Source organism: Rhinatrema bivittatum, chromosome 19 (genome assembly GCF_901001135.1).
Source record: "Rhinatrema bivittatum chromosome 19, aRhiBiv1.1, whole genome shotgun sequence".
NCBI classification, from domain to species: Eukaryota; Metazoa; Chordata; class Amphibia; order Gymnophiona; family Rhinatrematidae; genus Rhinatrema; species Rhinatrema bivittatum.
Window position 1 is genome coordinate 18,488,125 of NC_042633.1, and position 26,670 is coordinate 18,514,794.

The 26,670-nt window shown below is 47.2% G+C and overlaps 1 protein-coding gene across 6 annotated transcripts in view; it reads left to right on the plus strand.

The window, feature by feature from the left end:
• The window catches only part of LOC115080763, a 168,623-nt gene that overhangs the window by 19,115 nt on the left and 122,838 nt on the right, over positions 1-26,670 (plus strand). For 5 of the 6 annotated variants that reach the window (XM_029585152.1, XM_029585155.1, XM_029585157.1 and 2 more), the window contains exons 5-7: positions 7,270-8,362; positions 13,053-13,133; positions 19,075-19,167. In XM_029585152.1, the coding sequence (XP_029441012.1) occupies positions 7,270-8,362; positions 13,053-13,133; positions 19,075-19,167 (1,267 nt within the window). The remainder of the gene's footprint in view (positions 1-7,269; positions 8,363-13,052; positions 13,134-19,074; positions 19,168-26,670) is intronic. The other variant, XM_029585156.1, reaches the window with a different exon arrangement.

Genomic DNA, 26,670 nt, shown 5'->3' on the forward strand with positions numbered 1-26,670 from the left:
TGCCTAGAGGGAAGGCCCCAAAAAAAGAGATGGCGGCAGCCCCGCCCTGAAGCATCTCCAGGCGGTGTCATGTGAGTGCGCTGGCTCTGGGGGGATGTGTACTAATAGTGGGATACTGCCTGCTTAACTGCTCCAATTACTTGATGGAAGTGGGATTTGCGCACACGTGCATCTACGTTTCAAATAGGGTGCACATGTACGTGCCTTCAACCTGATACCTTGCGCCCATATACGTGCCTAGGTTATAATGGCGGCCTTTCCCCTGCTAGCCACAACCCGTAATAGCCCACTGAGTAGCCTAGATTTTTATCTTTTCTACCCTACACGGCATCCATAGCAGTAGTTAAATTACGAGGTAGGGGACCCCCGCGCCTGTATGCTTAAGTATATACACGCATGTCTCTTGGCATCCCCTACACGCCTATGCTCCACCCCCTTTTTCAATACTTTTCACGTGAGCGCGTAGCGGGAGATACGCATGTACTCGGGCGGCTTTTAAAACCCGCTCGCGTATCGGCCAGACTTGTGCGCATCGCTCCTGGTGTGGGCGCGTGCCGCGCTATTGCATCGCACACCGTGGATAAGCCATTCTGCAAAACAAAATATTATCACAGGTTCCGATTTTTTTTTTTTTTTATCTCCGTGATGCAGAATCTCAGAATTGTGCATAACCGCACCGCTTTTTTTTTTTTTTTAATCATGGATGCTAACGCACCATAGTCCCACACTAAATATAGCAATTTGATGAATCTAGGCCTGTCTGGTGGGAGTGGAGAGCTGCCTAAACCTATCCAGATTACTTTGATCTATCTGGATATATTCAGCAGCGCAGCTGTCTAGTTAATAAGTGCTCGTGGAATTTTCCTCCACGAACTTGTCCAAACAGCTATGCTTAGTCACCTTGACCACGTCCTCTGGCAGTAGGTTCCACAGCTTGACTGTGTGCTGAATGAAAAAAGGTACTTTCTACATTTTATTTGAAATTTGTTGGTAGGTAGTTACATGGAATATCCCCCCCCCCCTTTTTTTTTTTTTTTTAGCAGTATCAGAAGGAAAAATAACCGTCCTTTATTTATCTATTCCTCCTCACTCATGATTTTAGAAACCGCTATCTTATGCCCTCTGTTGTCTCTTTTCCAAGCTGAAAAGAGCCCTAACCTGTTTACAGTAGTCTTTCTTCATAAGGGAGTCGTTCCACCCCCTTTTATTATTTTTATTGGCCTTCTCAGCACCTTTTCTAGCTATCTGTTTGAGACTGGACAACCAACACTGCACACATTACTCAAGGTGTGATTGCACCGGGGATTGATACAGGGGCATTGTGATACTCTAGGTTTTATTCTCCATTCCTTTCCAAATAATTCCAAACACTCTTTGATTTTTTTTTTTGACTGCCACCGCACACTGAGCTGAGGATTTCAAAGTATTATCCACAGACCTGCCAATGGCCTTTCCTGAACACGTCCAGACCAGTGGGTTATTCATCCTTTCCAGCAGATGGAGTCAGAGAGCAAAACTTTGAAGCACTGCTACTTTCTTAACTGAGAGTGCCACCTGCAGGATCTCCGTATTTCTCTGACTCAAGCAGATAGAGATGCACCTGCATATAGTTTAAAAAAAAAAAAAAGGAAAAAGAGTTTTTATTTTACAGTAGTTTTAGGTTCCAAGTCATGGACGCTCCCTGAGGTGTTAGGCACATTCATGGGCCATCCTTCAGGTGAAGCCGGGCCCCCGGGGGGGGGGGGGGTGATACCCCAGACTGGGTACACCTGCAGCGTACCTGATGGTCCGATAGCCAGGGGTCCTGGCTCCCTTGACCCTCCGAGGCTTCCTCTCGCCCTTCTTCCTCTGGACAGGGAAGTACCCGCTTAATAAAGTTTCTTTAAGTTCCTTATTTAAAAATAAATAAAGCAGCGTACAAGAAGCAGAAGAGCAGAGCTTAGCAGGAATTTCAGGGAGGACCTAGTCAGCGAGAGCTGTTGGCCAGGGCCAGGAGCTGCAGAACTGAGTGGCGATCGCCTGGCGCCAAAAACTAAAATGGCCGCCTGCAGCATGTGGTGCGGCAGCAGCGACTCTGAACTCGCATTCCCTCTGCCCAGCGTGCATTTTGGGGCAGGAAGGCCCCTCGAGCTGCGCAGGAAATCATGGCAGGCGGTCAGCAGGGTCTGTTCCCGTTGCTGCCGGGGAGGCAGTGCAGGAGACCGCAGGGTGGTCGGGCGATTCTCCCCCCACTCTTTCCCCAGTGAGGCAGATGCCTTGGAAGGGGAGTGTGAGGCGACTGACAGTCTCCCGAGATCAGGGGAAGATGAATCATGGGATTTTCCCCAAAATTTTATTCTTCTTCTCCATAAGGCCTACCTGGCTAGGAGAAGTAGAGGAAGAAGGTGGGCAGGGGATTGCCCGCAGGCCCCCGCGGCTAAAAAGTCTAAAGTGGCTTCTCGGGGGACTGGCGATTATTCTTTAGTGCCTGGGTTTGTGCCATGCGGGTGCAGAGGCTGGTCCCAGAGACGGTGAGGACTCGGATCAATCCCAATTGGACCCCCCCTCAATCCAGGGGCTGACCCGGATGCGCCGCTGACCCTTGATGCAGATGGGACAAAAGATGACCCTGATCCCGATGAGTTCCCAGTCCTGGAGGGAGACGATCCACGGGTTTGTTTAAAAGGGATGAATTGCGCCCCACTCATCTCACAGGTGCGGGAGGAATTAGGAGTGCAGGTCACTCAGGAGAAGAGTCTGATAATGAGGGTGTTAACCCAGTCCTGGATGGGCTGAGGGGACCCACTAGTGCTTTTCCATTGCCCAAGAAAATCCAAAAGCTGGTGAACCGGGAGTGGGACTCCCTGGATGCTGGCGTGAAGGTGGGCAGCGCGATGGCCAAGCTTTACCCCTTAATGGAGGATTCCCTGGAATTGCTGAGGATCCCAAAGTTGGATGCGACCGTCTCAGCGGTAACCAAGAAGACTATCCTGGTGGCCGGGGCAGTGGCCCTGAAAGATGTCCAGTATCAATAAGCTGGAGGTGCAACTCAAACTTATGTTTGAGGTTTCAACGTTGAGTCTTCGGGCAGCTGTCTGTGACAGTTTAATGCAAAGGGCCTGTCTCTGTTGGGTTCAGAAGGGCCCAACGCCAATGTCCGCGGCGCATTGCAGGCTGCGTGTCTGGAGGCAGGCATAGCCGACGTGACAGATGCTTTGTCTGATTTGGTGCGTACGTTGGCTCGCTGCATGGTCTCCTCTGTAGTGGCTCGTAAGCTGCTGTGGTTACGTAACTGGTCGGCCAGTTTATCGTCCAAGGTCCAGCTCTGTAATCTTCTTTTTAAGGGGAAGCTGTTATTTGGAGAGGACCTGGATCAGTTGATGAAGGTCCTGGGGGAGTCCAAGGGGAATAGATTGCTGGAGAACAGGAAGCTCAGTAAGAAGTTTTTCCTTCTCGGGCTCGTTTTCGAGATTCCCGTCAGTTTAATTCCGGCAAGTCCTCATCTGTTTCCATCTCGAAACAGGGCGGCAGGCACCAATAGTCCTTTTGTGGAATACACAGGTTGGGTAGGGCACTGGGAGCGGAAAATCAGCCCAATGAAGCCAGTGGTCCCCTCTTCTCCATAGAAGTTGAAGGAGGCAGATTGTCCAGCTTGTACGAGGAGTGGGAAAAGATTACCTTGGACCGTTGGCTGCTGGAAGTGTTATGAGAGGGCTACACTCTATTTTTTTGTGCCCCCCTTGGGAGACCTTTGTGGAGTCCCACATGGTCTCATGCATCAGGCGGGAGGCAGTGTTGGGGATGCTGCAAAGGCTGCTTGCCCTAAAGGCCATTGTTCCCGTCCCTCTAGAGGAGCAGGGTCAGGGAAGGTATTCTGTTTACTTTGTGGTGCTGAAAAAAGGACGGCTCCTTTCGGCCCATTCTTGATTTGCAGAAGGTGAATCTATTCCTTCGGGTTCCGTGCTTTCACATGGAGATGCTGCATACCGTGATGGCAGCGGTTCGTAAAGGAGAATTTCTCACCTCCCTAGATCTGACAGAAGCATACCTACACATTCCTATTCGGCAGTAACATCAGACGTTTCTTTGCTTCAAAGTGTTGTGTCAACATTTTCAGTTCTGAGCCCTCCCGTTCGACTTGGTGATGGTGGTGGTGGTGGCTGCGGCTCTTCGCCAGGAGGGAATTTTGGTCCACCCATATCTGGACGATTGGTTGGTTCGAGCAAAGTCCAGGGAGGACCGCGAGAAGTCCATCCGAAGAGTGATGTCCACCTTACATACTCTCAATTGGGTTATCAATGTGTAGAAGAGTCAGTTGGAGCCGACTCAATCACTGGTTTACTTAGGGGCCCACTTCGACACTCAACGAGGCAGGGTTTTCCTGGTAGCAGAGTGGGTGTCAAAGTTACAGTCTCAGGTCAAGCGTTTTCTTCGTCTGGATGTGCCCAAAGTGTGGGATTATTTACAGGTCCTGGAGTCCATGGCATCCATGTTGGACTTGGTTCCATGGGCGTTCACGCTCATGAGACCACTGCAACGTGCGCTGTTGTCCAGGTGGAGTTCTTGCTCGGAGGAGTTTCATCTTCTCTTGCCTCTGCTTCGGGAGTCCAGGTCCAGTCTCTCGTGATGGCTGTCTCATCCCAATTTTGAGAAGGGGATGGATCTGGAGCCTCCGGACTGGGTGGTGGTCTCCACGGATGCAAGCCTCTCCGGCTGGAGAGCGGTGTGCTTGGGCCAGTTGGTGCAAGGTCTGTGGTGACCGGAGGAGAAGTTCTGGTCCATCAATCGCCTCGAGATGAGAGCGGTCTCCATGGAGCCCTGGAGGTTTTTCTACCCTTGGTCCAGGGTCGCATGGTTCGAGTGTACTTGGACAATGCGTTGGCTGTGGCATACATCAATCGGCAGAGTGGCACGAAGAGTCATGCAGTAGCGTTGGAGGCCCGGAGATTATTTGCCTGGGTGGAGTGTCATCTTGAAGGCCTAGCCATGTCGCATGTAGTGGGAGTAGACAACGTGCAGGCGGACTTCCTCAGCAGGCAAAAATTGGATCCTGGGGAGTGGGAGTTGTCCCCAGAGGCATGGAACCACATCTGTGTGAGGTGGGGCACTCCCCAATTGGATCTTATGGTGACGCGGCTCAACTCCAAGACAGAGAGATTCTTCAGTCACCGACAGAAACTGTTCGGTGGGCCTTGATGTTCTGGTGTGCCCTTGGTCGACGGGAATTCTTCTGTACGTCTTTCCTCCTTGGCTTCTCATAGGTTGGGTCCTCAGGCGCATAGAATCACATCCTGGGACTGTGGTTCTAGTGGCACCGGAGTGGCCGCGGAGACTCTGGTTCGTACTCATCCTCCAGACCTGTTGCGTCAGGGTCCCATATTTTCAGATCAGGAGGATCACTTTTGTCTCATGGCTTGGCTTTTGAGAGGTGGAGACTTTGAAGGGTTGCTCCAAACAGGTCATCTCCACTCTTCTTCAGTTCAGAAGACCGGTGACCTCTGTGGCGTATATTAGGGTCTGGAAACTGTTTGAAGTTTGGTGTCTTCAGCGTCGTCTAGATCCTCTGGCGGTGGAAGTGTCGCATGTGCTGAATTTCCTGCAGCAGCGGTTGTCCAAGGGTTTGGCTTACAACTCGCTTCATGTGCAGGTGGCTGCCTTGGGTGCGATTAGAAGCAGGTTTCTGGGTAGGACTCTCTCTGTTCATCCGAATGTGGTAAGGTTCCTCAAAGGGGCTAAACTGTTACGTCCTCTGGTGTGAAAGATCTGCCAGGATTAGAGTCCCAACCTAATACTTCGTGTCCTTTGCAGACCCCCATTTGAACCCTTGAGAAGGGCTACTCTGAAGGATTTGACTCTGAAAGTGGTCTTTTGGTAGCTATTTGTTCAGCTCGAAGGACTTCAGGCTCTGTCATGTAGGGATCTGTTTTTGTGGATTTCCAGGAATGGAATCTCATTGAGAACAGTGCCTTCCTTTGTTCCTAAGGTGGGTCTGCCTTTCATGTTAATCAGGCGGTAGATCTTCTGGGGTTTCCAGAGGGGTCAAAAGATTCTCCTCAGGATAGAGAATTACATCTTCTGGATGTGCGGCGGATGCTGCTTCGGTATTTGGAGATTACTAATGCTTTTCATCGCTCAAATCATCTGTTTGTCCTCTTTAGTGGACTGAAGAAAAGGGACAAAGCCTCTAAGGCTACCATATCTCGTTGGCTTAGGGAGGCCATTTGTTCGGCTTACATTTGTAAGGGATGACAAATTCCTGTTGGTTTTGCGGGCGCATTCTACTAGGGTGCAGGCTGCTTCCTGGGCTGAGTGTCAACTTTTGACACCACAGATTTGTAGGGCAGCAGTGTGGTCCTCAGTTCATACCTTTACCAGACATTATCGTCTGGATGTCAGGGCGTAGGATGAGCCGTCCTTCGGGGAGAGTGTCTTGCGTGCGGGTCTTTTTGGGGCTCGCCCGGTTTAGGGGCGCTTGGGTACATCCCACTGGTCTGGACTGATCTGGGTATGTTCAGGAAAGGAAAATTTGGTTCTTACCTGTAATTTTCGTTCCTGTAATACCACAGATCAGTCCAGAGGCCCTCCCGTTTGATTCCGAAAGACTGATTTCCTGCCAGGTTTTGCTGCTTAATACAGAATTTTTCTGTTTAATAAAGAACTTTTCTCTTAGAGGGCGGTTACGGGATTCACTTCCTTGTCTTGTTTGGTTCTTGACGAACAAGGTTTATAGTTCAGGGGTATCCAACCTTTAATTCCCTATGTCTGTGTGAAGGGGTTTCTAAAGTATCTTGGCTTGCGTACAGATCAATACTGAGGTCCTGCAGGTGGCACTCTCAGTTAAGTAGCAGTGCCTCAAAGTCTTGTTCTCTGACTCCATCTGCTGGAAGGGATGAATAACACTCTGGTCTGGACTGATCTGTGCAGGAATGAAAATTAGCAGTAAGAGCCAATTTTCCTTTTCCTGGGTGCTGATTCCTAAAACCGAACCCAGCACTATGTATCTATATTAATTTTCCCTATCTGCATCGCTTTGCAAGTCCTCATCATCTGCTGCTGTTTTAACAACTTTGAATAATTTTGTGTCACCTGCAAATTTGATTACCTCACTCATTCTCTTTTCCAGATCATTAATGAATATGTTAAACGTAGTGATAGCTTTGATGTTATTGAAGTGATGGTCACATAAGAGTATTGGGTTGGAAGAATGTAAATTGTAGATTAGCAACTGATGATAAAATTGATTATGGTACATTATAACAGACTACTTAATAGTGTCTTCATTCCTACCAGGAAGAAGTGTCCGGCAGTCATTAAACTGAAACTTGGCCCCCAGAAGGACAAGCTCATTGTCACCAAAGCCATCCTCCATCACAACCATGACTTGCCAGAGACCGCCCTCCCTCCTGAGGTGAAGCGATGTCGACTGATGGCTCCCACAGACCTGCCCACCAGGATCGCAAATGATATCTCCAGGAAATTCCTGGAATGCAACGACTTGAAGAGACTCCAGCGCTTTCACTCTGATGCCTTTGAGGACCGGACCCAGGTGCTCGCAGAGCTGGGTTCCCTCTTCATTTCTGATCCTGGGGCCAAGGTAAAGCTGGTGTTTGTGGAGGACAAAGGACTTGTGAAGAACATTTTCCTCATGACTTCCCACATGCAGGACCTTGCCCATCAATTCGCTGGACATCTCTATGTGGACCTTCTCGCTGACTTCAGTCCAGGCTTTGCTTTGTACACCATCTTCTGTGAAGAAGAGGGCAATGGGTGGAAGGTGTGTGCCTACTGCCTCGCAAGGAAAGACGAATCGGATTCATTGAGGTTCCTCATGGTCTCAGTGTTGCAGAGCATCCCCAAGCTCAATACCTCTGTGAAGCATTTAACAGTAAGCCCAGAATTTGAGGATCCCCTGGACATAGAAGCCCTGATGCCTTACGCCTCAGTGAGATATTGTATGCCATTGGTATTGGAGCTTCTGTACAGCAAACTGTCTCACCTGGACTCAATAGTGCAAGCCCAGATCAAGAAGCACCTGCTCGATCTGGCCCATTCTCTCTCCCCTGAGATCTATAGCAACACACTAAGAGACTTGATTGCTGTCTGTCCTGCAGACATTTTCCGGTACTACTCTGATACCTGGCACCCGCGCAAGAAACTGTGGGTCAGACAGCAAGGCGAGAACCAAGGTGCAGAGGACAGCATCTGTGCCTTCATGAAGGCCAAGCATCTGGCACTGAAAGGCCGAATGGGCACATCATCCTCCTTGCACCACTGCCTTCAGGTGGTTCTTAGTGACAGCAGGACAGCACTAGAGGAAAGAGAGACATTCCTTGCACAGGAGACGGCTGCAGCGATTGACATTGCCCCAACCGGCTCCCAGCAGGTAAATCTGTACAGTGTATGTATCTTTGTATCGTGACTTCATGCTTAGGGTTTGTGTCGTCGTGTGTGTTCTGCAGGCAGGGATTGTGCGCTTGAGCCAAAGCAAGAAAGTGGAAACCAAAGTCTTAATTTATACAGAGCATTCTACAATTTAGGGTTTATGGGAAGAAAAATAAATGAATGTAATTTTGGTCCATGCTGTGCTTTCAGCCAGCAGATATAAAAGAAATTCTTAGATATGCCTTTACTGTTCTAAGCATCACACGGCTGGGATTTAAAAAAAAAAAAAAAAAAAAAAAAAAAAAAAAATATATATATATATATATATATATATATATATATATATATATATATATATATATTGGGGATAAATTCTCCAAGGTTTTGTAGAGTTGCTAAACATGCAGAATGGCACTATGGATATGCAGTGACGCCATAGAGATGCTTGCCTAATTTCCCTAAACACGAGTAGCATCTTGAGTAAATTCAAACAGCTGAATGTAGATATCCAAAAGGTGGACGATGAAGAGGTGTGGCCTTTACTCCATCTTTTATGCCGCCATCTTTCACGCTTTCCAATTTTGGCATCCAATCTGATATTCAGATGGAGTTTACATATAGGAATGGAGTAGTGTATTTCCAGAGGAATCTAGCCTAAATGTTTTACCTCTGACCTCCGTTTGCTCCCAGGGACATCTTGAATTTGAGCACTAGTTAATCAAATTCAAGGTGTCCCTGGGAACAAGCTGAGGTCAGGGGGGAAAAAAAGCAGGCTAGCACTAATTTTCAGTACTAGCCGGCTAACTTCACTGGACAGATCGAGCAGCAGAGATAACTGGCTCTAATCTAGCTGCTGTCCCTGTGCACTGAGCCCAGGCAATCCAGCCCAGTCCCAACCCTGATGTCCGGTTAAAAAGGTCTGATCAGCATTGACCCTCTCTCCTTCCTTAAAGCCCTGACTTTCAGATACTGCTCCCTGGGGACAGGTCACTGCTGCTCCTTTTTCTGGTGTGCATGCTAAATGCAGTAATACAGCCATATGTGAGGACCCTCGCTCCCTGCAGTGCTCCCCGGTACTGCAGTCATATGTGAGGGGTCCCCTCACAGTACTCGGGGAAAAGGACCTTGGAGTCATTGTGGACAGTTGGTTGAAATCCTCAGCTCGATACGCAGAAGCAGTCAGAAACAAAACAAATAAAATATTCAGAACTATTTGGAAAGGAGCTGAGAATAAAACAGAATACTATAATGCCTCCGTGTCGATCCATAGTGTGATCGCACCCTTAAGTATTGCGTGCAGTTCTGGTTGCCCCATCTCAAGAGAGATTTTATTTATTTATTTATTTAAGGCTTTTATATACCGACTTTCTTGATACAAATCAAATCAACTCTGTTTACATCGAACTAAGCGGTTAAACATGACCAAATAACAAGAGACACAAATTGATGAAGCATAAAGTTACATTGTAACAAGGGCGCATAAACTGGGGATAGGAAATAAAGAAGGGAGAACAATGATAGTGTACTATATACAGATGAGGGTGTGGGAGGGAGGCAGAGGAGCCAACCTCATTATGATGTATTTGTGTGACTTAGTGCTTGTTTATATACAGAAGTGATGGGAACAATTCTGAATCAAGCTGTTGGACTAGGAACAGGGAAAGGCTCGGCCGAAAAGCCATGTCTTGAGTTTCTTTTTAAAAGTTATGAGACAGGTTTCCTGCCTGAGGTCCGGGGGCATGGCGTTCCAGATGGAGGGACCTATTGTTGAGAATGCCCGGTCTCTGATGTTTGACTAGTGCACCACTTTGATTGGAGGAACGTGTAAGGATCCCTTGTAGGCTTCCCTTAAGGGTCTGGCCGTAGAGTGAAATTTGAGCGGGTGTAGCAGGTCAAGGGGGGTCTGATGGTGAATGCTTTTGTGAATAATTGTAAGTGATTTATGGAGAATCCTAAAGTTTACTGGAAGCCAGTGAAGATCTTTTAAAATAGGAGTGATGTGCTCTCTCCGATTTAGTATTCGTCAAAATTCTCGCCGCTGCATTTTGGAGCAACTGGAGGGGTTTTATTGTAGTAGCAGGGAAGACCTTGCAAGATGGAATTGCAGTAATCGACCTTGGAGAACAGAATGGCTTGGAGAACAGATCTGAAATCATAATGGAAAAGAAGAGGCTTGAGTTTTTTTGAGTACGTGAAGCTTGTAGAAGCACTCCTTTGTAGTGTGGTTTATACATTTCTTTAGGCTCAGGTGGCTATCTATTATGACTCCAAGGTCTCTTGCATGGGAGATTTGTGTGTTAGCGTGCAGCTGTTGATGGAAGGGACTGCCTTCTGGGGTGATGAGCAGGAGTTCTGTCTTGGTAGTGTTAAGCACCAGGTTGAGGCTTGAGAGGTGATGGTTGATTGTTTGCAAGTGAGAATCCCATAGTTTGAGTGCTGAATCCAGTGAATTAGATATGGGGATTAAAATTTGAACGTCGTCTGCGTATATGTAGAACTTCAGTTTTAGTTTTGAGAGTAAATGGCAGAGAAGGGAGTAGGTAAATATTGAACAGAGTGGATGATAAGGAGGAGCCCGGGGGACTCCAAATGGGGAGTTCGTGCAAGAAGATTCCTTGTTATTGATTTTAACTTTGTAGCCTCTGTTGCTAAGGAATGAGTCGAACCATCTGAGAGCAGATCCTGCGATTCCTATGTCTGACAACCGGTTTAGAAGGGTAGTATGATTTACGGTATCGAATGCCGCAGAGATGTCGAGGTGCTAGGAGGAAGGACTGCCTTTGTCAATGCCAATATATACCTGATCTAAGAGTGAGATGAGGAGGGTTTCGATGTTGTGTTCTTTTCGGAATCCATATTGTGATGGGTGTAGAATATTATGATCCTCCAAGTAATTTGAAATTTGATTATTTACGATTTTCTCCATGATTTTCTCCAGATGTAGCAGAACTTGAAAAGGTGCAGGCAGAGAAGAGCAATGGAAATGTAAAGAACGTGGAACGGCTCTCTTATGAAGAAAGGACTGTGCAGATTAGGGCTCTTCAGAATGGTGAAAGGGGTATGATAGGGGTTTATAAAATCATGAGTGGCTTGGAATTGGTTAATAGAGAAGAGTTATTTAACATTTCAAATAGTACTAGGACTAGAGAACTGTTCAAAATATGAATTTTAACAGTTAATGTTTATTTTTCTGTCATGTAAAACTCCTTTTTCTGTGGGAACTTTGTCTTTTCCTGGTGATTTTTTAAGTTAGACAGCAGCTGGCAGCATAACAGTGCAATGTCCTATAGTGCTGTAGCTGGAGCCGATAGGGTTAATCCCTGAGCCAGAGTAAGCTGCTAATATCACAGCTGCTGACATCACACTGTGAGAGGAGACATGGTGATGGTTGCTGTTGTGTCCGTTTGAGAACCATTTCAGCTGGGATATACAGCTGTATGAGGACACTCAGATCTGACTGAGAAAGATACAGCATTTAACTCTGTAGACAAACTGATTAAAGTATAATAGTGTTAATGTGAATTTTTTCTTTTCCCTGTATGATATGTTGCAGTGTTAAACTTATTTTTGTTTACTGTAAATCATTAAAAAAAATCTTTAGTTTATTAGTTCTGTGTTATGTGACTGATTAGTGACCCAGGTAAGTGTTTATAGGATCCCAGTATTTTTAGTAAATGGTCTGTGAATTCCTTTCCGAGAACCTTGTGATCTGAGGTTGCAGTGTTCCCAGGAACCCTCAAGGAGTAGCTTGTAGGCTGGGTACTTGCCCAGAGGCAAATGGAAATCCAGTTGTGAGTGGGAGGTTGCCAGAAAAGAGGCACAATTGCAGGTGAAGGTGAATCCTGTGCAGAGCCTGCTAGGATCCTCAAGTGGGGCGAGTAGTAGGATATCATTAAGACATTAGGTGATTGGAACACTCCATGAAAGTAGCAGGTAGTAGATTTAAAACAAATTGAATGGGGAAAAAAATACTTTCTCCAACATACAAGTAAGCTGTGAAATTGGTTGGCAGAGGATGTTGTCAAGGTATCTAGTACAGCTGGATTTAAAAGGGGGTTTGGACAAGTTCCTGGAGGAAAAGTCCATAAACTATTACTAGCCCAGTGGACTCAGGGAAAGCCACCGTTTATCCCTGGGAGTGAGCAACACAAAATTGGTTCTACTCTTTGGTATCTGCTGAGTATTTCCTTATGATCTGGATTGGGCAATGTTGGAGACAGGGTGCTGGACTCGATGGACTTTTGGTCTAACCCAGCATGGCACATCTTTCTTTATTTAAAAATGCGTATAGCTCACAACATCCAATACATCTTGTTTGGGACGGGGTAACAAGATCAACATAACTATTAAATTCCATAAAATAGACACAAATGCTACATCAAACAAAATAAAAACATTAAGAGAGGACAAAAATCAAAATAAAAAATGTATACACCGGACGAGTTTAAAACAATCGAGGCTCACTTTAAGGAATTAAATTAAAAGCTTGTGCAAACAAAACTGATTTAACTTGCTTCCTACAATCGTTATGGTTTGAAATTTCCTGCATGTAATCTGAGAGTGAATTTCACAGAATTGGTCCGATAACCAAAAAAACAATTCTTTTTCATCTTATGGTTTCCTGCGGGGAGTGCTCCATATCAGTCCTTGGTGTAATCTCTTATCTTTGGTTCGTTTGTTCCTCCCTGCAGAAAGAGGAGCTGCCTGTTGGGGCACCATGTCCAGCTGACATCTTCTTCCCTCCGCCTTTCTCTGCCGTCATTAAACAGAAGGTAATCCCTGACCTCTGTCCTCCCCACCCTCTGATCTCTCTGGCCTTTTTCCCTTTCTCCCACCTTGCTCAGGTTTTTAGTTGTGAAGGGTCCCCTCTTAACGGGCCGATACAGTAAGGACGCGTAAGAAAGAGTGCAGCAGTGCCGGGCGCACCCTCGTTTGCCGCGCGCACATCTTGGTTCACATCCCGCTCGATTCAGTATTCAAATTAGACGCAAATCCAAGCGGCGTCCAAAGTGCGTCAATGAAGCAGTAGGCGCTCGCAATCCATTTTACTGTATAGAGCGGTATGCAGCGCCTATACAGTATCCAGGGTGCGCTGGTACCTGTCATTTGAAATGTCATTCCACCTGGTAAGTGGATGGTTCTTTTCTACAGACCCCGCTGCCTTGAGCACCCGGCCGGACGTCCAAGCCGCAACCTTGGATGCCTGGCCGGGCGCTCAAGGCAGCGGTGCCTCCGATCATGGACGCCCGGATACAGGCAGGAAGGTCCATGATCGGAGGCACTGCTGCCTGAAGGCAGCAGTGCCTCCGATCATGGACACCGTGACCTCGGACGTCCAGCCGGGAGCTGAAGGCTCTAGAATGGAAGTAACAGCTGTTTACAGAGTCAGTCTTTGTCCTCTTCACCCCATTTATCACCTCGGTCGGCTGAGTCACGTCATGGCTGGCGAAAGAGATCGATGTTGTTCCACTCTCCACCGCTCCATTTGCAGCCGTGGAGAAGGGATTGCTGCGCCTCCAACTCTGATTCTATGCCTGCGGTGGCAGGGCAAGCGGACCCAGATCGGGCCTTCCCAGCTGACCTGGCCCGCCCGGCACTAGAGTGAAAGGAACATGTTTTAAATGACTTTTGTGCAGAGAAGGTTGAAGGAGGGAGATCCAGTGGGGGCGAAGATACAGCTCAAGGCAGCGGGAAGCTGACTGAACAGCACACCAACGCCAGGGTCAGGTAGGCGGTAAATATGCAGGTTAAAAACGCGGCAAATAAGCTGGTTAAAAAGGCGATAATCTGGGCGCACATTACTGTATCGGAGGGAATAGCTAAATCGATCATAAACATGCGGCGGGCGGAGATGAATGCGTAAAACCGGATACTGAGTTGCAGGTTTGCCTTACGCGTCCAAATTGTGCGTCCAAAGCGGGTTAGAAACAGGGTAACCGCGGCTGCGCTTTACTGTATCGGCCCGAATGTCTTTAAGGAACAGGAGACCTTCCCTTTCGCTTACATGTGACTTTAGGCTGAGATCGGATTACGTTTGCTAGTTAAACTTGGGGTGTTTGTGTGTGATGGACGCTATCATTGCTGCTGCCTGTGCTGTACAGTGGCGTAGCCAGAATTGATTTTTTGGGTGGGCACAAGGTTAACATGGGTGGGCTGTAGGCATGCAGGTCTACTAGTTGGTTTTTTTTACTGATAAATAATGCCATATACTGCACCCTAGAATGGCTTTCTAAGTAATTTGCAACAGCCATTATGCATCATGTATGAAACTTTAAAATAATTTACTTCAATTATTTCTAGCACTTACCAGCATTAAAAATTCCTTATTAATCAGAATTTATTTTATATTTATTGCAGTTTATAAATGCACAAGTATAGAAAACAATCAGATCCAATCATGTAATAAAACAAAAATTAATGTATTCTTTCATGAGCCATCTTTGCAGAAACCCAGAAATCTTCATAAATACAATAAAATATAATTAATCATCAGAACAGGTGCAGCACAGAGCTAGGGCAATTCACATTACAATTAACATGAAAAAAAAAATTCAAATTCTGGTGTCACCTCAGCAAAAAATAACCCTCCACTGCTATTTTGTGAAGTAACACAAACTCTTGCAAAGAAAGAGGCATCTAGAACCTTGCCATACAGTCACAGCACTGACTCTCAGGATTCAAATAACAGCAACCTTATGAAAAAGCAGCAATGCACATACTACACCAGGCCCTAGAACATTAATACATCACCTACGAGAATAACAGAACAAGCTGGACTGCTACAGAGAAACTACACACTAGCAGAAATACTGCACTTCAGTCACACACAGGCAAAACTGAGACCGACCCTTACCTAATATAGAAATAAGAGACTATAAATTAGAAACAGAAACATGCAGATAAACTAAAATAGCCTGAGAAACTAAAATTTCTGAACAGTGGAATACTTAAGAAAGAGCAAAATACAAAAATATAAGAAATACACATTCCCAAAGATGACACATTTAAATTGCTCATAATAATAAGGCTAAAGTACAACAGATTCTCAACAAAACAAATCACAGTGAATTATGTTTTTTTGTATCATTAAGTAGACTTCATACATAGGCGTAGATGTGAATGCTATTCAGCATAACGTTTTACACCAGTAGTATAATCATGGGTCAGAAATGAATTTTATATGCTTAGTGAGTCCAAAGTGAAAAGAATTCAAAGTTGATATAGCATGACGTTTCTCATTGTATTCATTGTTGCAGAATTTCTTAACGCATCATAGTATTGACAACCTTCAATTTCTTAAGATAATGTAGGAATGTAAGGAAACGCATTACTTCCATGTTGGTGAAAATGCCACGAAAATCATCTCACATACATTCGGCTCCTTGATGAAGGCAGACGCCGAAACGCGGTCCGTGTCGGGCTAGTACACCTGGAGCCTTGTAACATCTTTAACTCTCAGGCGTTTCTTCACATGCAAAAAAAAGCTAAGTAGCTACATTAGCTTAAGAAATTGAAGGTTGTCAATACTATGATGAGTTAAGAAATTCTGCAACAATGAATACAATGGGAAACGTCATGCTACATCAACTTTGAATTCTTTTCACTTTGGACTCACTAAGCATATATATTTATTTATTTATTTATTTATTTATAACTTTTTTTTTTATACTGAGGTTCAGGTAACAGAGTTACTTATCACTCCGGTTTACATTCCAACAGGCAAATAAATAATGACAGTAATGTGTCTTACAATGAACAAGGATGAGAACAACTTGGAAAAAAACAATTTGTACAGTTAGAAGGAGATGGACTTGAGGGATTTCAAGCCGACTGGGGAGGGAAGTTGGCTAATGGAGGGGAGGGGGAGAAAAGTTACTATGGCTGATTAAACATGAACATAGGCCCTGGGAAGGGACAGTCTGTGGGAGCTGTGGAAGAATCTTGAAATTATGGGAAAGCTTGGCCGAACAGCCAAGTCTTGAGTCTTTTTTTTGAACGTGATTGGGCAATGTTCCAGCCTGAGCTCAGGTGGAAGCGAATTCCACTGTTTGGGGCCCGCGGTGGATAGAGCTCTTTTTCTTAAAGATGTTTTGAAAGGAGGTGCGTGCAGAGTGCCTCTCTGTGCTAATCTTAGCGGACGGGAGGAAGTGTGAAGTTGAAGAGGAATCCTGAGGTCCAGTGGTGTGTTGTTGTGAATGGCTTTATGGATGATAGATAGCAGTTTGTAGAGGATTCTAAACTTGACTGGGAGCCAGTGGAGCTTCTTTAGAATCGGAGTTATATGGTCCCTTTTGTTGGACTTTGTGAGAATCCTTGCTGTTGCGTTTTTTGTAACAACTGGAGAGGCTTTAGGGAGTTGTCTGGAAGGCCATGTAGGAGAGAATTACAATAATCGATTTTTGAGAAAATGATAGATTGTAACACTGATCTGAAATCATAGAAATGGAGGAGGGGTCTTAGGTCTTAGCCTTTTTAAAACTTGGAGTTTGTAGTAGCACTCTTTTACCGTGTTGTTGATGAAACCTGTGTAGCTCAGTTGATTATCCATGACGACCCCAAGGTTTCTGACCCGGGGGGAAAAAACTGGGAGCGCCGGAAGGTGTGAGCTGTTTAATGGAAGGTTGCCGTCCTGAGTGATCATATAAAATTCTTTTCTGACCCATGATTATACTACTGGTGTAAAACGTTATGCAGAATAGCATTCACATCTACGCCTAAATATGAGGTCTATTTAATGATACAAACATAATTCACGGTGATTTGTGGTACTTTAGCCTTCTTATTATGATTTTATACATGGCTTCTACCTGTCCATAAATTTTGAGAGAGCGGTTGTGTTGCTTATATTTAAATTGCTAACATCTCAAAATATATATATATATATATATTTTACCTTTGTCTGATCTTTGTATTTTTCTAATCAGTTGGTCCTGGTCTCTTTTTCCCATTTTTTTCCCTTGTTGCTCATTTCCTAATTTCTTTTCAGTGTCTTTCTTCTATTACTGTCTTCTTCCCTTCCACATACACACACATACACACTTTCTCTCACAGACTCCCCCTCACACACTCGCGCTCTCCCCCCCACACACAGAAGCTCACATTCTCTGCAGACACACATATAAGCTCTCACTTTCTCACCCCTCCCCAAGCTTACATTCTTATGAACACAGACACACATCCAGGCACCCATTCTCACCCACACACATAAACACATGCCCCCAGTCTCACCCACACACCCATGCTCCCATTCTCACCCACACATACACACATTTAAGGTCCCATTCTCACCCAGACTCCCATTCTCACCCACACATACACATTCAAGCACGTGCACAGCTTCCGCTTCCTCCCCCTCCCCCCCCCAAGCAGGAAGATCAGCTGGCCTCTCCTGCTGCCACCGGCCTCCTGCTATCTTCGGGATCGGGCCGTACGGCCCGCTGATCTTCCTGCTTGGGGGGGGAGGGGGAGGAAGTGGAAGTTGTGAGCTGCGCTTCTGCTCCCCCCCCCCCCCTTCCCCACCAAACAGGAAGTTCGGCGGGCCATATGACCTGAAGATAGCAGGAGGCCAGTAGCAGCAGGAGAGGCCAGCTGATCTTCCTGCTTTGGAGGGAGGAAGCGGAAGGTGTGCGTGGCGCTTCCGCTCCCCCCCCCCCCCCCCCCCCCCCATACGGCCGCAGCAGCGCTTCCCCATGTGTGTAGCGATGTCGCGCGAGATGTGGGTTCTCTTGTTCGCTGTCGCGGGGATGGGATCCCGCGACAGCCTTGCAGTTCCGGTGCCAGTTGGGTGGGCCTGGGTCTAAGTTGGGTGGGCAGCTGCCCACCCAGGCCTACCCGTGGCTACGCCACAGGTGCTGTATCTCTCAGGCCAATCCAATAAATCAGCACGGACAACAGACACTCAGTGTTTGAGCGCCTGCTTTCCTAACGTGCACCCAGCTGTCTCTCCTGGGCGCACACTCGAATGTTTAAATGAGGGATCGAGCTGCAAGGAGGCACTAGAGACAAATGTGCGACCCTAGTGCCTCCTAGGCAGCAGGTGCCTAGGCGAGGTCGGCTGTCAGCGGGTTAGGAAAATGGACACTCGATTTTACGAGCGTCTGTTTTCCTAACCTGACCACTGACACACAGTTTTTTTTATATATATATTTTTTTTTTACATTCTATCCTTTTTGTTCTGTACGCTTTTTTGGGGGGTGCTCAGAAATTAACGCCTGCTCTGAGCGTGAAAATGTGCGGTCGGGTGCACTTTTTTTTTTTTGATCTGGGGAGAATAGCTTTTAGCCTCATCAACATGCATTTGCATGCGATGAGCTCTATTAGTTTCGCAGGGGGTTGGATGCACGTTTTGGACATGCAAAATCCCCTTATAGAATAAGGGGTTGTGGACGCGCGTCCAAAATTCGTGTCCAACCACGGGTTAAACGGTGTGCTCAGCTGAGCGCACTGTATTGCAGCCGCCTGATTGTGTTGTGGACGTGTGTGAGTGAGGAAAGCATCTGTGAAAGAGAAGTCACTTATATAGCAGTCAGTGGACCTGGTAAACTGTACTTTATCCCTATGCTCATTCCCTGAGCCCTATACTCCTAAAGGTGATTATGTCTGGGTCCTGGCTCAGAGAACTGGTGCAGCAGCTTGTTTTTACCCCCTGACAAACACACACTTCTTTTGCTGGGTTCTCTGGCCGGTTTTTAGGTTTGCCTTTGTGATTTGCAGGCAGCGAGTGTGCCCATGGGTGGTATGAATGCAGCTGAGGACGCCTCTGCAGCTGTAACGGATGTACCCCTCTCCACAAACATGAAGTCAGAGGTACGTTCTTCCCGGTTACTTTGTATATAAAGTGGGGATGTTCATCCAGTGAGCCCTGCCTGGATTTCGGAAGTGGAAGGCGGCGTTCCCCTTTACCATGCTAGAAGGAGGTCCATGGTGGCTTTGGTCTGCTGATTCACTTCTCTTCCCTCTCCCTGGCACTTCTGTAATGAGCAGCTCCTCATGGTGTCTGCAGAGCATCTTGAGTGGTATATTTCAGGATTGTTCGGAGCAGAGGGAACAGCAGCTAAGTTTAACGAGAAGACCGGACCAGGAAGGACCATGGTAGACATTTCAAGCTTTTTTTTTTTTTGGTTGGCCCATGCTGTATCCTAGAAGTGACCCACCATGCTTGGGACTGTGTGAGCCCCTGAGGTTCATGCAGATGTTACTGGCAGAGCCCTGGGACAGCAGTCCTCCCTCTGATAGAAACCCTTCCTCTCCTCTTCTCTGCACCCTCCGGGATGTGGCGCCAGCGTCCCTTCTTTGGCGACTTTGATCGAGAACTTTCTGGAGTCTGTCAAACAAGAGGTCAAATTCCAGCGCCTGGCTGAGAACTGGCTATTGGCTGGTTTTTTTTGTTTTTGTTTTTTTTCATTTTACAAGAAGGTCCTGCAAACAAATCCGAAAAGCATTTTAGACGTATTAATCAGCTTTCCGAAAATCCCCCTCCCTTGATGTGCTAAAAGTACGCACGTTGTCCAATGTACTTTTGGCCACATTGGGAATTGAGTTGTCAACTATTCCCCCCACCCACCCCAATTCAACACCTCCCCTGCCCAGTGGACCACATTTTTTGTTTCTTTATTCAGCTGTGACCCAATTCCATTTGCTGGTTTTCTGGGTCCTGCTGGCCTTCGCCCTCCCTTCAAGATGAATAGCTGTTGATGGGCAGCCCTAATTGAGAAAGAGGCGTTCCTGGGAAGTGGCTGATGATGAAGGAAAATGACGCACGCAGATTGCATTTTTCAAATCCAGCTACGTTAATGTCCGTAAAGCCCCTGCCAGAGAAGCAGGACGCAATTGTCCAGAAGCACTTTTTTTTACCTGAAAATGTTTTAAGCAAAAGTGTGCATGCATTTTTGCTTTGAAAATTGGTGAAAAGCACCTATGGCCTCTGTCCCAGTGTGGACACTTAGAAAATTGCCCATTCCCTGTATGTACCCGGATCAGTCCAGACTCCTGGGTTTATTCATCCCTGCCAGCAGATGGAGACAGAGACCGCCTCGCTGACACTGCTTGATAAGCCCTGCTGCCACCTCAGTCTTTCTCTATCTCCAGCAGATGGTGGCTGGTGAATAAACCTGCAGTTTCTTTAGTTTGCCCACTATTTTTTTTTCTAACTATTTTTCCTTTGAGCCTTCCTCCCAGGGTTCGGGGTTCCTAGTGAGGGAAGCGATCATTTTCAGCTGCCTTAGTGTAACCGAAAAACAAACAAACCCCAAACCACCAACTGGATACAAATGTAAAAAGTGTTTAAAAAAAAAAAAATGGGGAGGGGAACAGGAGGGTGGTCATCTTGATTTCAAAGAGCCTTCCACTGTCAGGATTAATTGCAGGTGGTGATGCCTCTGCGTAGGGCTAGAGGACGCCAGTGAGAAGGTGTAGGGAATGGGCGGAACAAGCTTTGAAAATGAAATGCAGTTTGTAGAATTTATTTGCAGTTAGCTGTTTGAGCAGTATTTATTTTTCTAGAAAGGCGGGGCACGAGTCAAATATTGACATACAAAGAGGTAGGACTACATTTTGCATTAATAAAAGCATGGAATGCTTTATTAGACACACAGTTTAGGGTCCAAGGTTAATGTGAGACGCTGCTGCCCTTCCCTATTCCTACAATGCCACCCACTGCCTTAGCTCCCTCTTCCTCTGGCCTCCTCCTCTTCCTTCTCACATGTCTCTCTGAATCCTGCTTCAGCCCTCCTCTATTGCTTGATTCCCATGTCCCTCTGTGCGTCTTTCCTCCCTTCCCCTCTTTCCGCTTGGTTTTTTACCGTTTTCTCCTGTCTCTCGTTTACGGCCTCACTTTTCCCCCCTCCTTTCATTCTGTTATTTCTCCCTCTATCCCTCTCTTTCCCTAGACCACGGAGGCACCCATAGATGCTGTCCCTGAGAAGGGTACCCATGAGTGCCCTGCTTTGCCAGCTCCCGTCCTGTCATTGGTGATCAAACAAGAGGTAAAAACTATTTCACGCCTATCCAGAAGTGAGTGTATGGACCCCAAGCTAACCTCCCCCTGCCCTTCATCGCTCAAACACCAGCTAACATTGAGAATTCCAGGCTAGGGCTGACCTAAGGCAACCTGATGGATCCATGCAACAGAAGGTTAATGATACTATAGCACAGTCTATCCCTCTGCCTATCTCCTAAGCGCTCCAGTCGCAGAGATGACAGGCTCTGGATCCCTATCTGTAGGATTCCAGGACCCAACTTAGTCTGTCCACCAGCGCATTCTCCTCTCCCGCCAGACAAGGGCCTCTGAGAATCATTCTGTGGGAAATGGCCCAGAGTCAAATCTGAACCGATTCCTGACTCAGGAGGAACAGTCCCATTCCTCCTGCTTATTGATGTAGAACAGAGCTACCTGGCTGCCTGTCTGGATGAGGACAATTGTGTCGCACAACCGGTCCCTGACAGAGCATGCGACTCTAGGGGGTTACAAGTCATTCTAAGCATTAATTTTATTATTATTATTTATTTTTTTTGCAATTAACATTTTATTAGATTTTAAGAAGTTACAACGCCTTAACAGGCAAGATATAATAACAATGCCAAAAAACATGAAAAAGCGGCAAACTCCCATCCCATCCTTCCCACCCGTTTTCTACCAAAATTCAGATGGCTCAGTAAGCTATGTGCTTCCAATCCGTATGAACAAATATAGCTGTGATAAGAGTACAAAATAAGGAAAATATAACAATCTCTGAGCAGGGTAACACAAATATAATGGTGACCTAGGTTTGTACATATTGTCTGGGACAAAACACAGTTATAAAGTATGCCCGGTGATCAAGTAGATCACAAATTATTGCAACTTCGGCTCAATGCTGTTCTGAATCCTGAGCAGATAGCGGTTTCCAGGTTTTGCAAAAAGTGGCTAGACGGTCATGCTTAACTGCAGTAAGATAGTCTACGTGTCGGGTGGCATAAGCTCGCCCGGGAACCTCTGCTGTTTCAGGTGCTTTCTCCAATTTTCCAATGGGAAAGCGATTTGTGAGACGCGTGGCAATAAACGCTCGGAGACAGAATCTCTTAGGTATATTCGATAGCCCAGGAACCGGTAAATTAAGCGAAACTGAACTTATGCCAGGGAGCAGATTGACTTTAAGAATAGTACCTAACCAATCAAAAACCATCCACCAGAAAGAAGCCATTTTGGGGCATTCCCCACCATATATGCACACATGATCCGATGGACCCACACTTCCTTCAACACAATTCAGATTGATTAGGGTATATTTTATGTAATTTCTCAGGGGTAAGGTGCCATCGATATAACAATTAGAAGCAATCTTCTTGCGATTTAGTGGAAATAGAGCACTTACCTGGCGTGGCGATATACCCTACTCCAGGTTTTGGGGCCTAGAGGTCTTCCTATGTCAACCTCCCATTTAGTAATGTGTGTAAGGCTGCGCGGAGATGGCTCAATGAGCAAAACCATGCATGGACGTGTGTGAGTGAGGAAAGCATCTGTTGCATGCACACTCAAATTCTCAAAAAGTGATCTAGAAGGGCGCGATATTTGCCTTTGGAGTAAAGAACTAATAAAATGCTTAACCTGTGCATAAGCTAAAAAAGGAGACTGTTGCTAGGAAGTATTTTTGTGTAAATTGGTCTTTTGGGATGATAATGCCTTGTGTCAAAAGATGACCTATAGTTTCTATCCCTGAAACCCAGCTGGGAACGGAGTATTGTGGAATAAGTGTGTTTGGTAATAATATGGGAATTTCCCAACCAACTTCCCTCTCCAAGTCGCCATTAACCTTAACGTGGTAAGGGTTGCATATGGGATATACTGGATTGGGCACCAAGAAGATCGGGGTTGCCAAAATAGAGAATGGAAGGGCATAGTCCCTAATACAGACTGTTCTAGATTTCTCCAGGGTTTATCTCCACTTTGATGACGCATATCAACCAGGGCCCGTAGCTGAGATGCAGCGTAGTATAATATCAGATTAGGAACACCCAGGCCTCCATGGATTTTAGGCAACTGAAAGGCGTTACGTGCTACTCGGGGAAGGCGTTGCCACCAAATAAAATCATATATCTTTTTCCGCCATTGACGCAATATAAAGATGTATCGGCAGCGTATTAAACAAGTATAGCAAACGGGGCAAAACATTCATTTTAATTATTGCAATGCGTCCCAGCCACGAATGTTGTCCTCTGTCCCATCTTTCCAAATCCCTGCCAATAACACGTAGTAAGGATGCATAATTGTTGGACTAGAAATTGGAGACATTTTGGACTAATGTAGACCCCGAGGTATTTAATAGTAGACTTATCCCAGCAGAAGGGGAATTGGCAGCTGATGGTGGCAACTTCCCAGCTGGGAAGATTAATATTAAGCAGTTCTGATTTTTCCGCATCTACTTTGAATCCCAATTCTTTACCGAATAGGGATATTTCAGTCATTACCCCGGCTAGCGAAGCTTGGGGGTCTGAGAGGGTGAGCATAATGTCATCTGCGAATAGTGAGAGCTTATACTCCGATTTCCACAAAGCGAGTCCTTTCATATTCTGAGAAGATCTAATTCCTGTAGCAAATGGTTCGAGAAAAAGGGCAAATGAAAGGGGTGAGAGAGGATACCCCTATCTGGTTCCTCTCTCAGCCACACTGACTCCCTGCAGGCAGACTTTGTTCCCGATGCCTCCCGGCGGGGAGGGCTCATCGGGAGTAGCGAGAGGAAGCTCAGGCAGGGCCTGTGAGGCGGCTAAGCATCCTGCCTCTCAGCAGCTTCAGGCCGATCCGTTCCCTATCAGCGCGGGAATGGCGGCCATCTTAAAAACTTTTGCCGATGCTCAGATTTGAGCGGTTGGGGGAGGGGATCTCCCGCCGCCGCTTTCTCCCGCTGCAGTGAGCCTGGGGGACCCGGGGGACGATTTACGGACTTTTCGGTGGAGGAGCCACTCCTTCACTCCAGACTTTGTGCTTTTAATGCACAAAGCTTTTTTGGCAAGTTTGTCCCAGCAGGAACCCCTCTCTTCTCAGAGTGCCTCGGTGGGCCCTCCCAGTAAGGTCCACAGGCGTCAGGAGCCTTTGGGGTCCATTAGGATCCGGAAGATCCAGGGTCCTGCGCTGCGCAAGGATGCGCCGTCTCCCTCGGGGCAGGCGGACCCCGCAGGGCCTGCACCCCTGGATGGGACCCCGGCCCCTCTTCCCAGCGCTGATCCGGACGACGACCCGGAGAAACCTCTGGTTTTTGATGGGGATGATCCTAAAGTAGTCCATCTGTTCCAGAGGGAGGAGCTGGAGCCCCTCATTCCCTATGTTCTTGAGGAGCTTGGCCTGTCTCTACCCCAGGCGGATTCCCTCCAAGACAAGTTTGATCCGGTCCTGGCGGGCTTGCCGGGGTCCAGCCAGGACTTTTCTGCTTCATCAGATGCTCCAACAGCTTATGGCCCGGGAGTGGGATGCTCCTGATGTGGGTTGAGCTATGGACAAGCTATATGCTTTACCGGAGGATGTAGTGGAACTTCTGAAGGTACCTAAGGTAGATGCCGCAGTTTCAGCCATCACAAAGCGAACCACTATCCCAGTGGCAGGGGCCGCGGCACTGAAAGACATTCAAGACCGCAAACTTGAGGTCGTACTGAAGAGAAATTTTGAGGTCTTGGCCCTTGGCATCAGGGCCGCCGTCTGCAGTAGCTATATGCTCCGCACGAGCCTCAGGTGGGTGCAGCAATTGCTGTGCACACAGGATCTTCCTCCTTCGGAGGCAGCACAAGCAGAGCGCCTGGAGGTGGCAGTGGCTTATGGGGCAGATGCCTTATACGACTTGCTCCGTACGTCCTCCAGAACCATGGCTTCTGCGGTCTCTGCTCGTCGGCTACTGTGGTTGCACAATTGGGCGGCCGACGTCTCCTCGAAGTCTCTGCTCGGAGCCCTGCCTCTCAAGGGCAAGTTCCTGTTTGGGGAAGAATTGGAGCAGCTGATAAAGTCGTTGGGCAACAACAAAATCCATAAGCTTGCCAATATGCGCTCGCTTTCGGGGACAAAGACGCTTCCGCCAAAACAGGACTCCTGCCCCTGCGGGTTGCCCAGCGGCAGGGCACTCACAGCCATGGGCTCAATCCTTTCGTGGCCGTCGAGCGGGTTGAGACAGTTCCGGACCGGGTTCCCTTGGCGACAGGCCTCCACAATGAGATCCGGCTGACCCAGTCCTCTATCTCTGCCATAGGAGGACGGCTGTCCCTTTTTCTCGAGGAATGGGTCAAGATCACCTCGGACAGGTGGGTCCTAAGCATCATCGAACTCTATGCTTTAGAATTTGCTCATCCTATCCAAGACCTATTCATGGTTTCCCCCTGTGGCTCACAGGCAAAGAGAAGAATTGTATGTCAGACCCTCGACAGGCTGCAATCTCTCGGGGCCATTGTTCCCGTTCCCCAGGACAAATGGGGAGCGGGGCGCTATTCCATCTACTTTGTGGTGCCAAAGAAAGAAGGTTCCTTCCGACCTATCCTGGACCTCAAGGGTATGAACAAAGCTCTCAAGGTGCCCCGTTTCAGGATGGAAACTCTCCACTCAGTCATAGCGGCGGTTCGCAGCGGCGAGTTCCTGGCCTTGTTGGATTTGACGGAAGCATTCCTGCATATTGGAATCCGCAGGGAACATCAGAAGTTTCTTTGCTTTGCGGTCCTCGGCAGACAATTTCAGTTTTGTGCCCTGCCATTTGGTCTGGCAACGGCACCGCGGACTTTCACCAAGGTCATGGTGGTGGTGTCAGCGGCGCTCCGCAGAGAAGGGGTGTTGGTGCATCCTTACCTGGACGATTGGCTCATTCGAGTGAAGTCGGAGGATCTCTGCAAGCAGTCTGTGCAGAAAGTCCTGCACGACTGACATCCCTGGGATGGATCATCAACCATGCCAAGAGTCACCTGGTCTCCTTGCAGACTCTGGACTTCCTGGGGACTCGTTTCGATACTGAGCAGGCAAGGATTTCCTTATGACCGAAAGCATAGACAAGCTGCAACAGCAGGTGCGTCGCTTCTTGAGTCTTCCGGAGCCCAGAGCCTGGGATTATTTGCAGGTCCTTGGCTCAATGGCGTCTACTCTGGAGTTGATTCCGTGGGCCTTTGCGCATATGAGACCATTTCAAGTGGTGCTCGTCTCCCGCTGGGATCCAATGTCTGAGGATTTCCACTTTCCATTGCCACTCAGACTCTGCCAGATCCAGTCTTGGCTGGTGGCTGGTTCTGAAGCACCCGACGTGAGGGGTGGATCTCAGGATCCCTCAGTGGTTCATAGTAACCACGGATGCCAGCCTCTCCGGTTGGGGA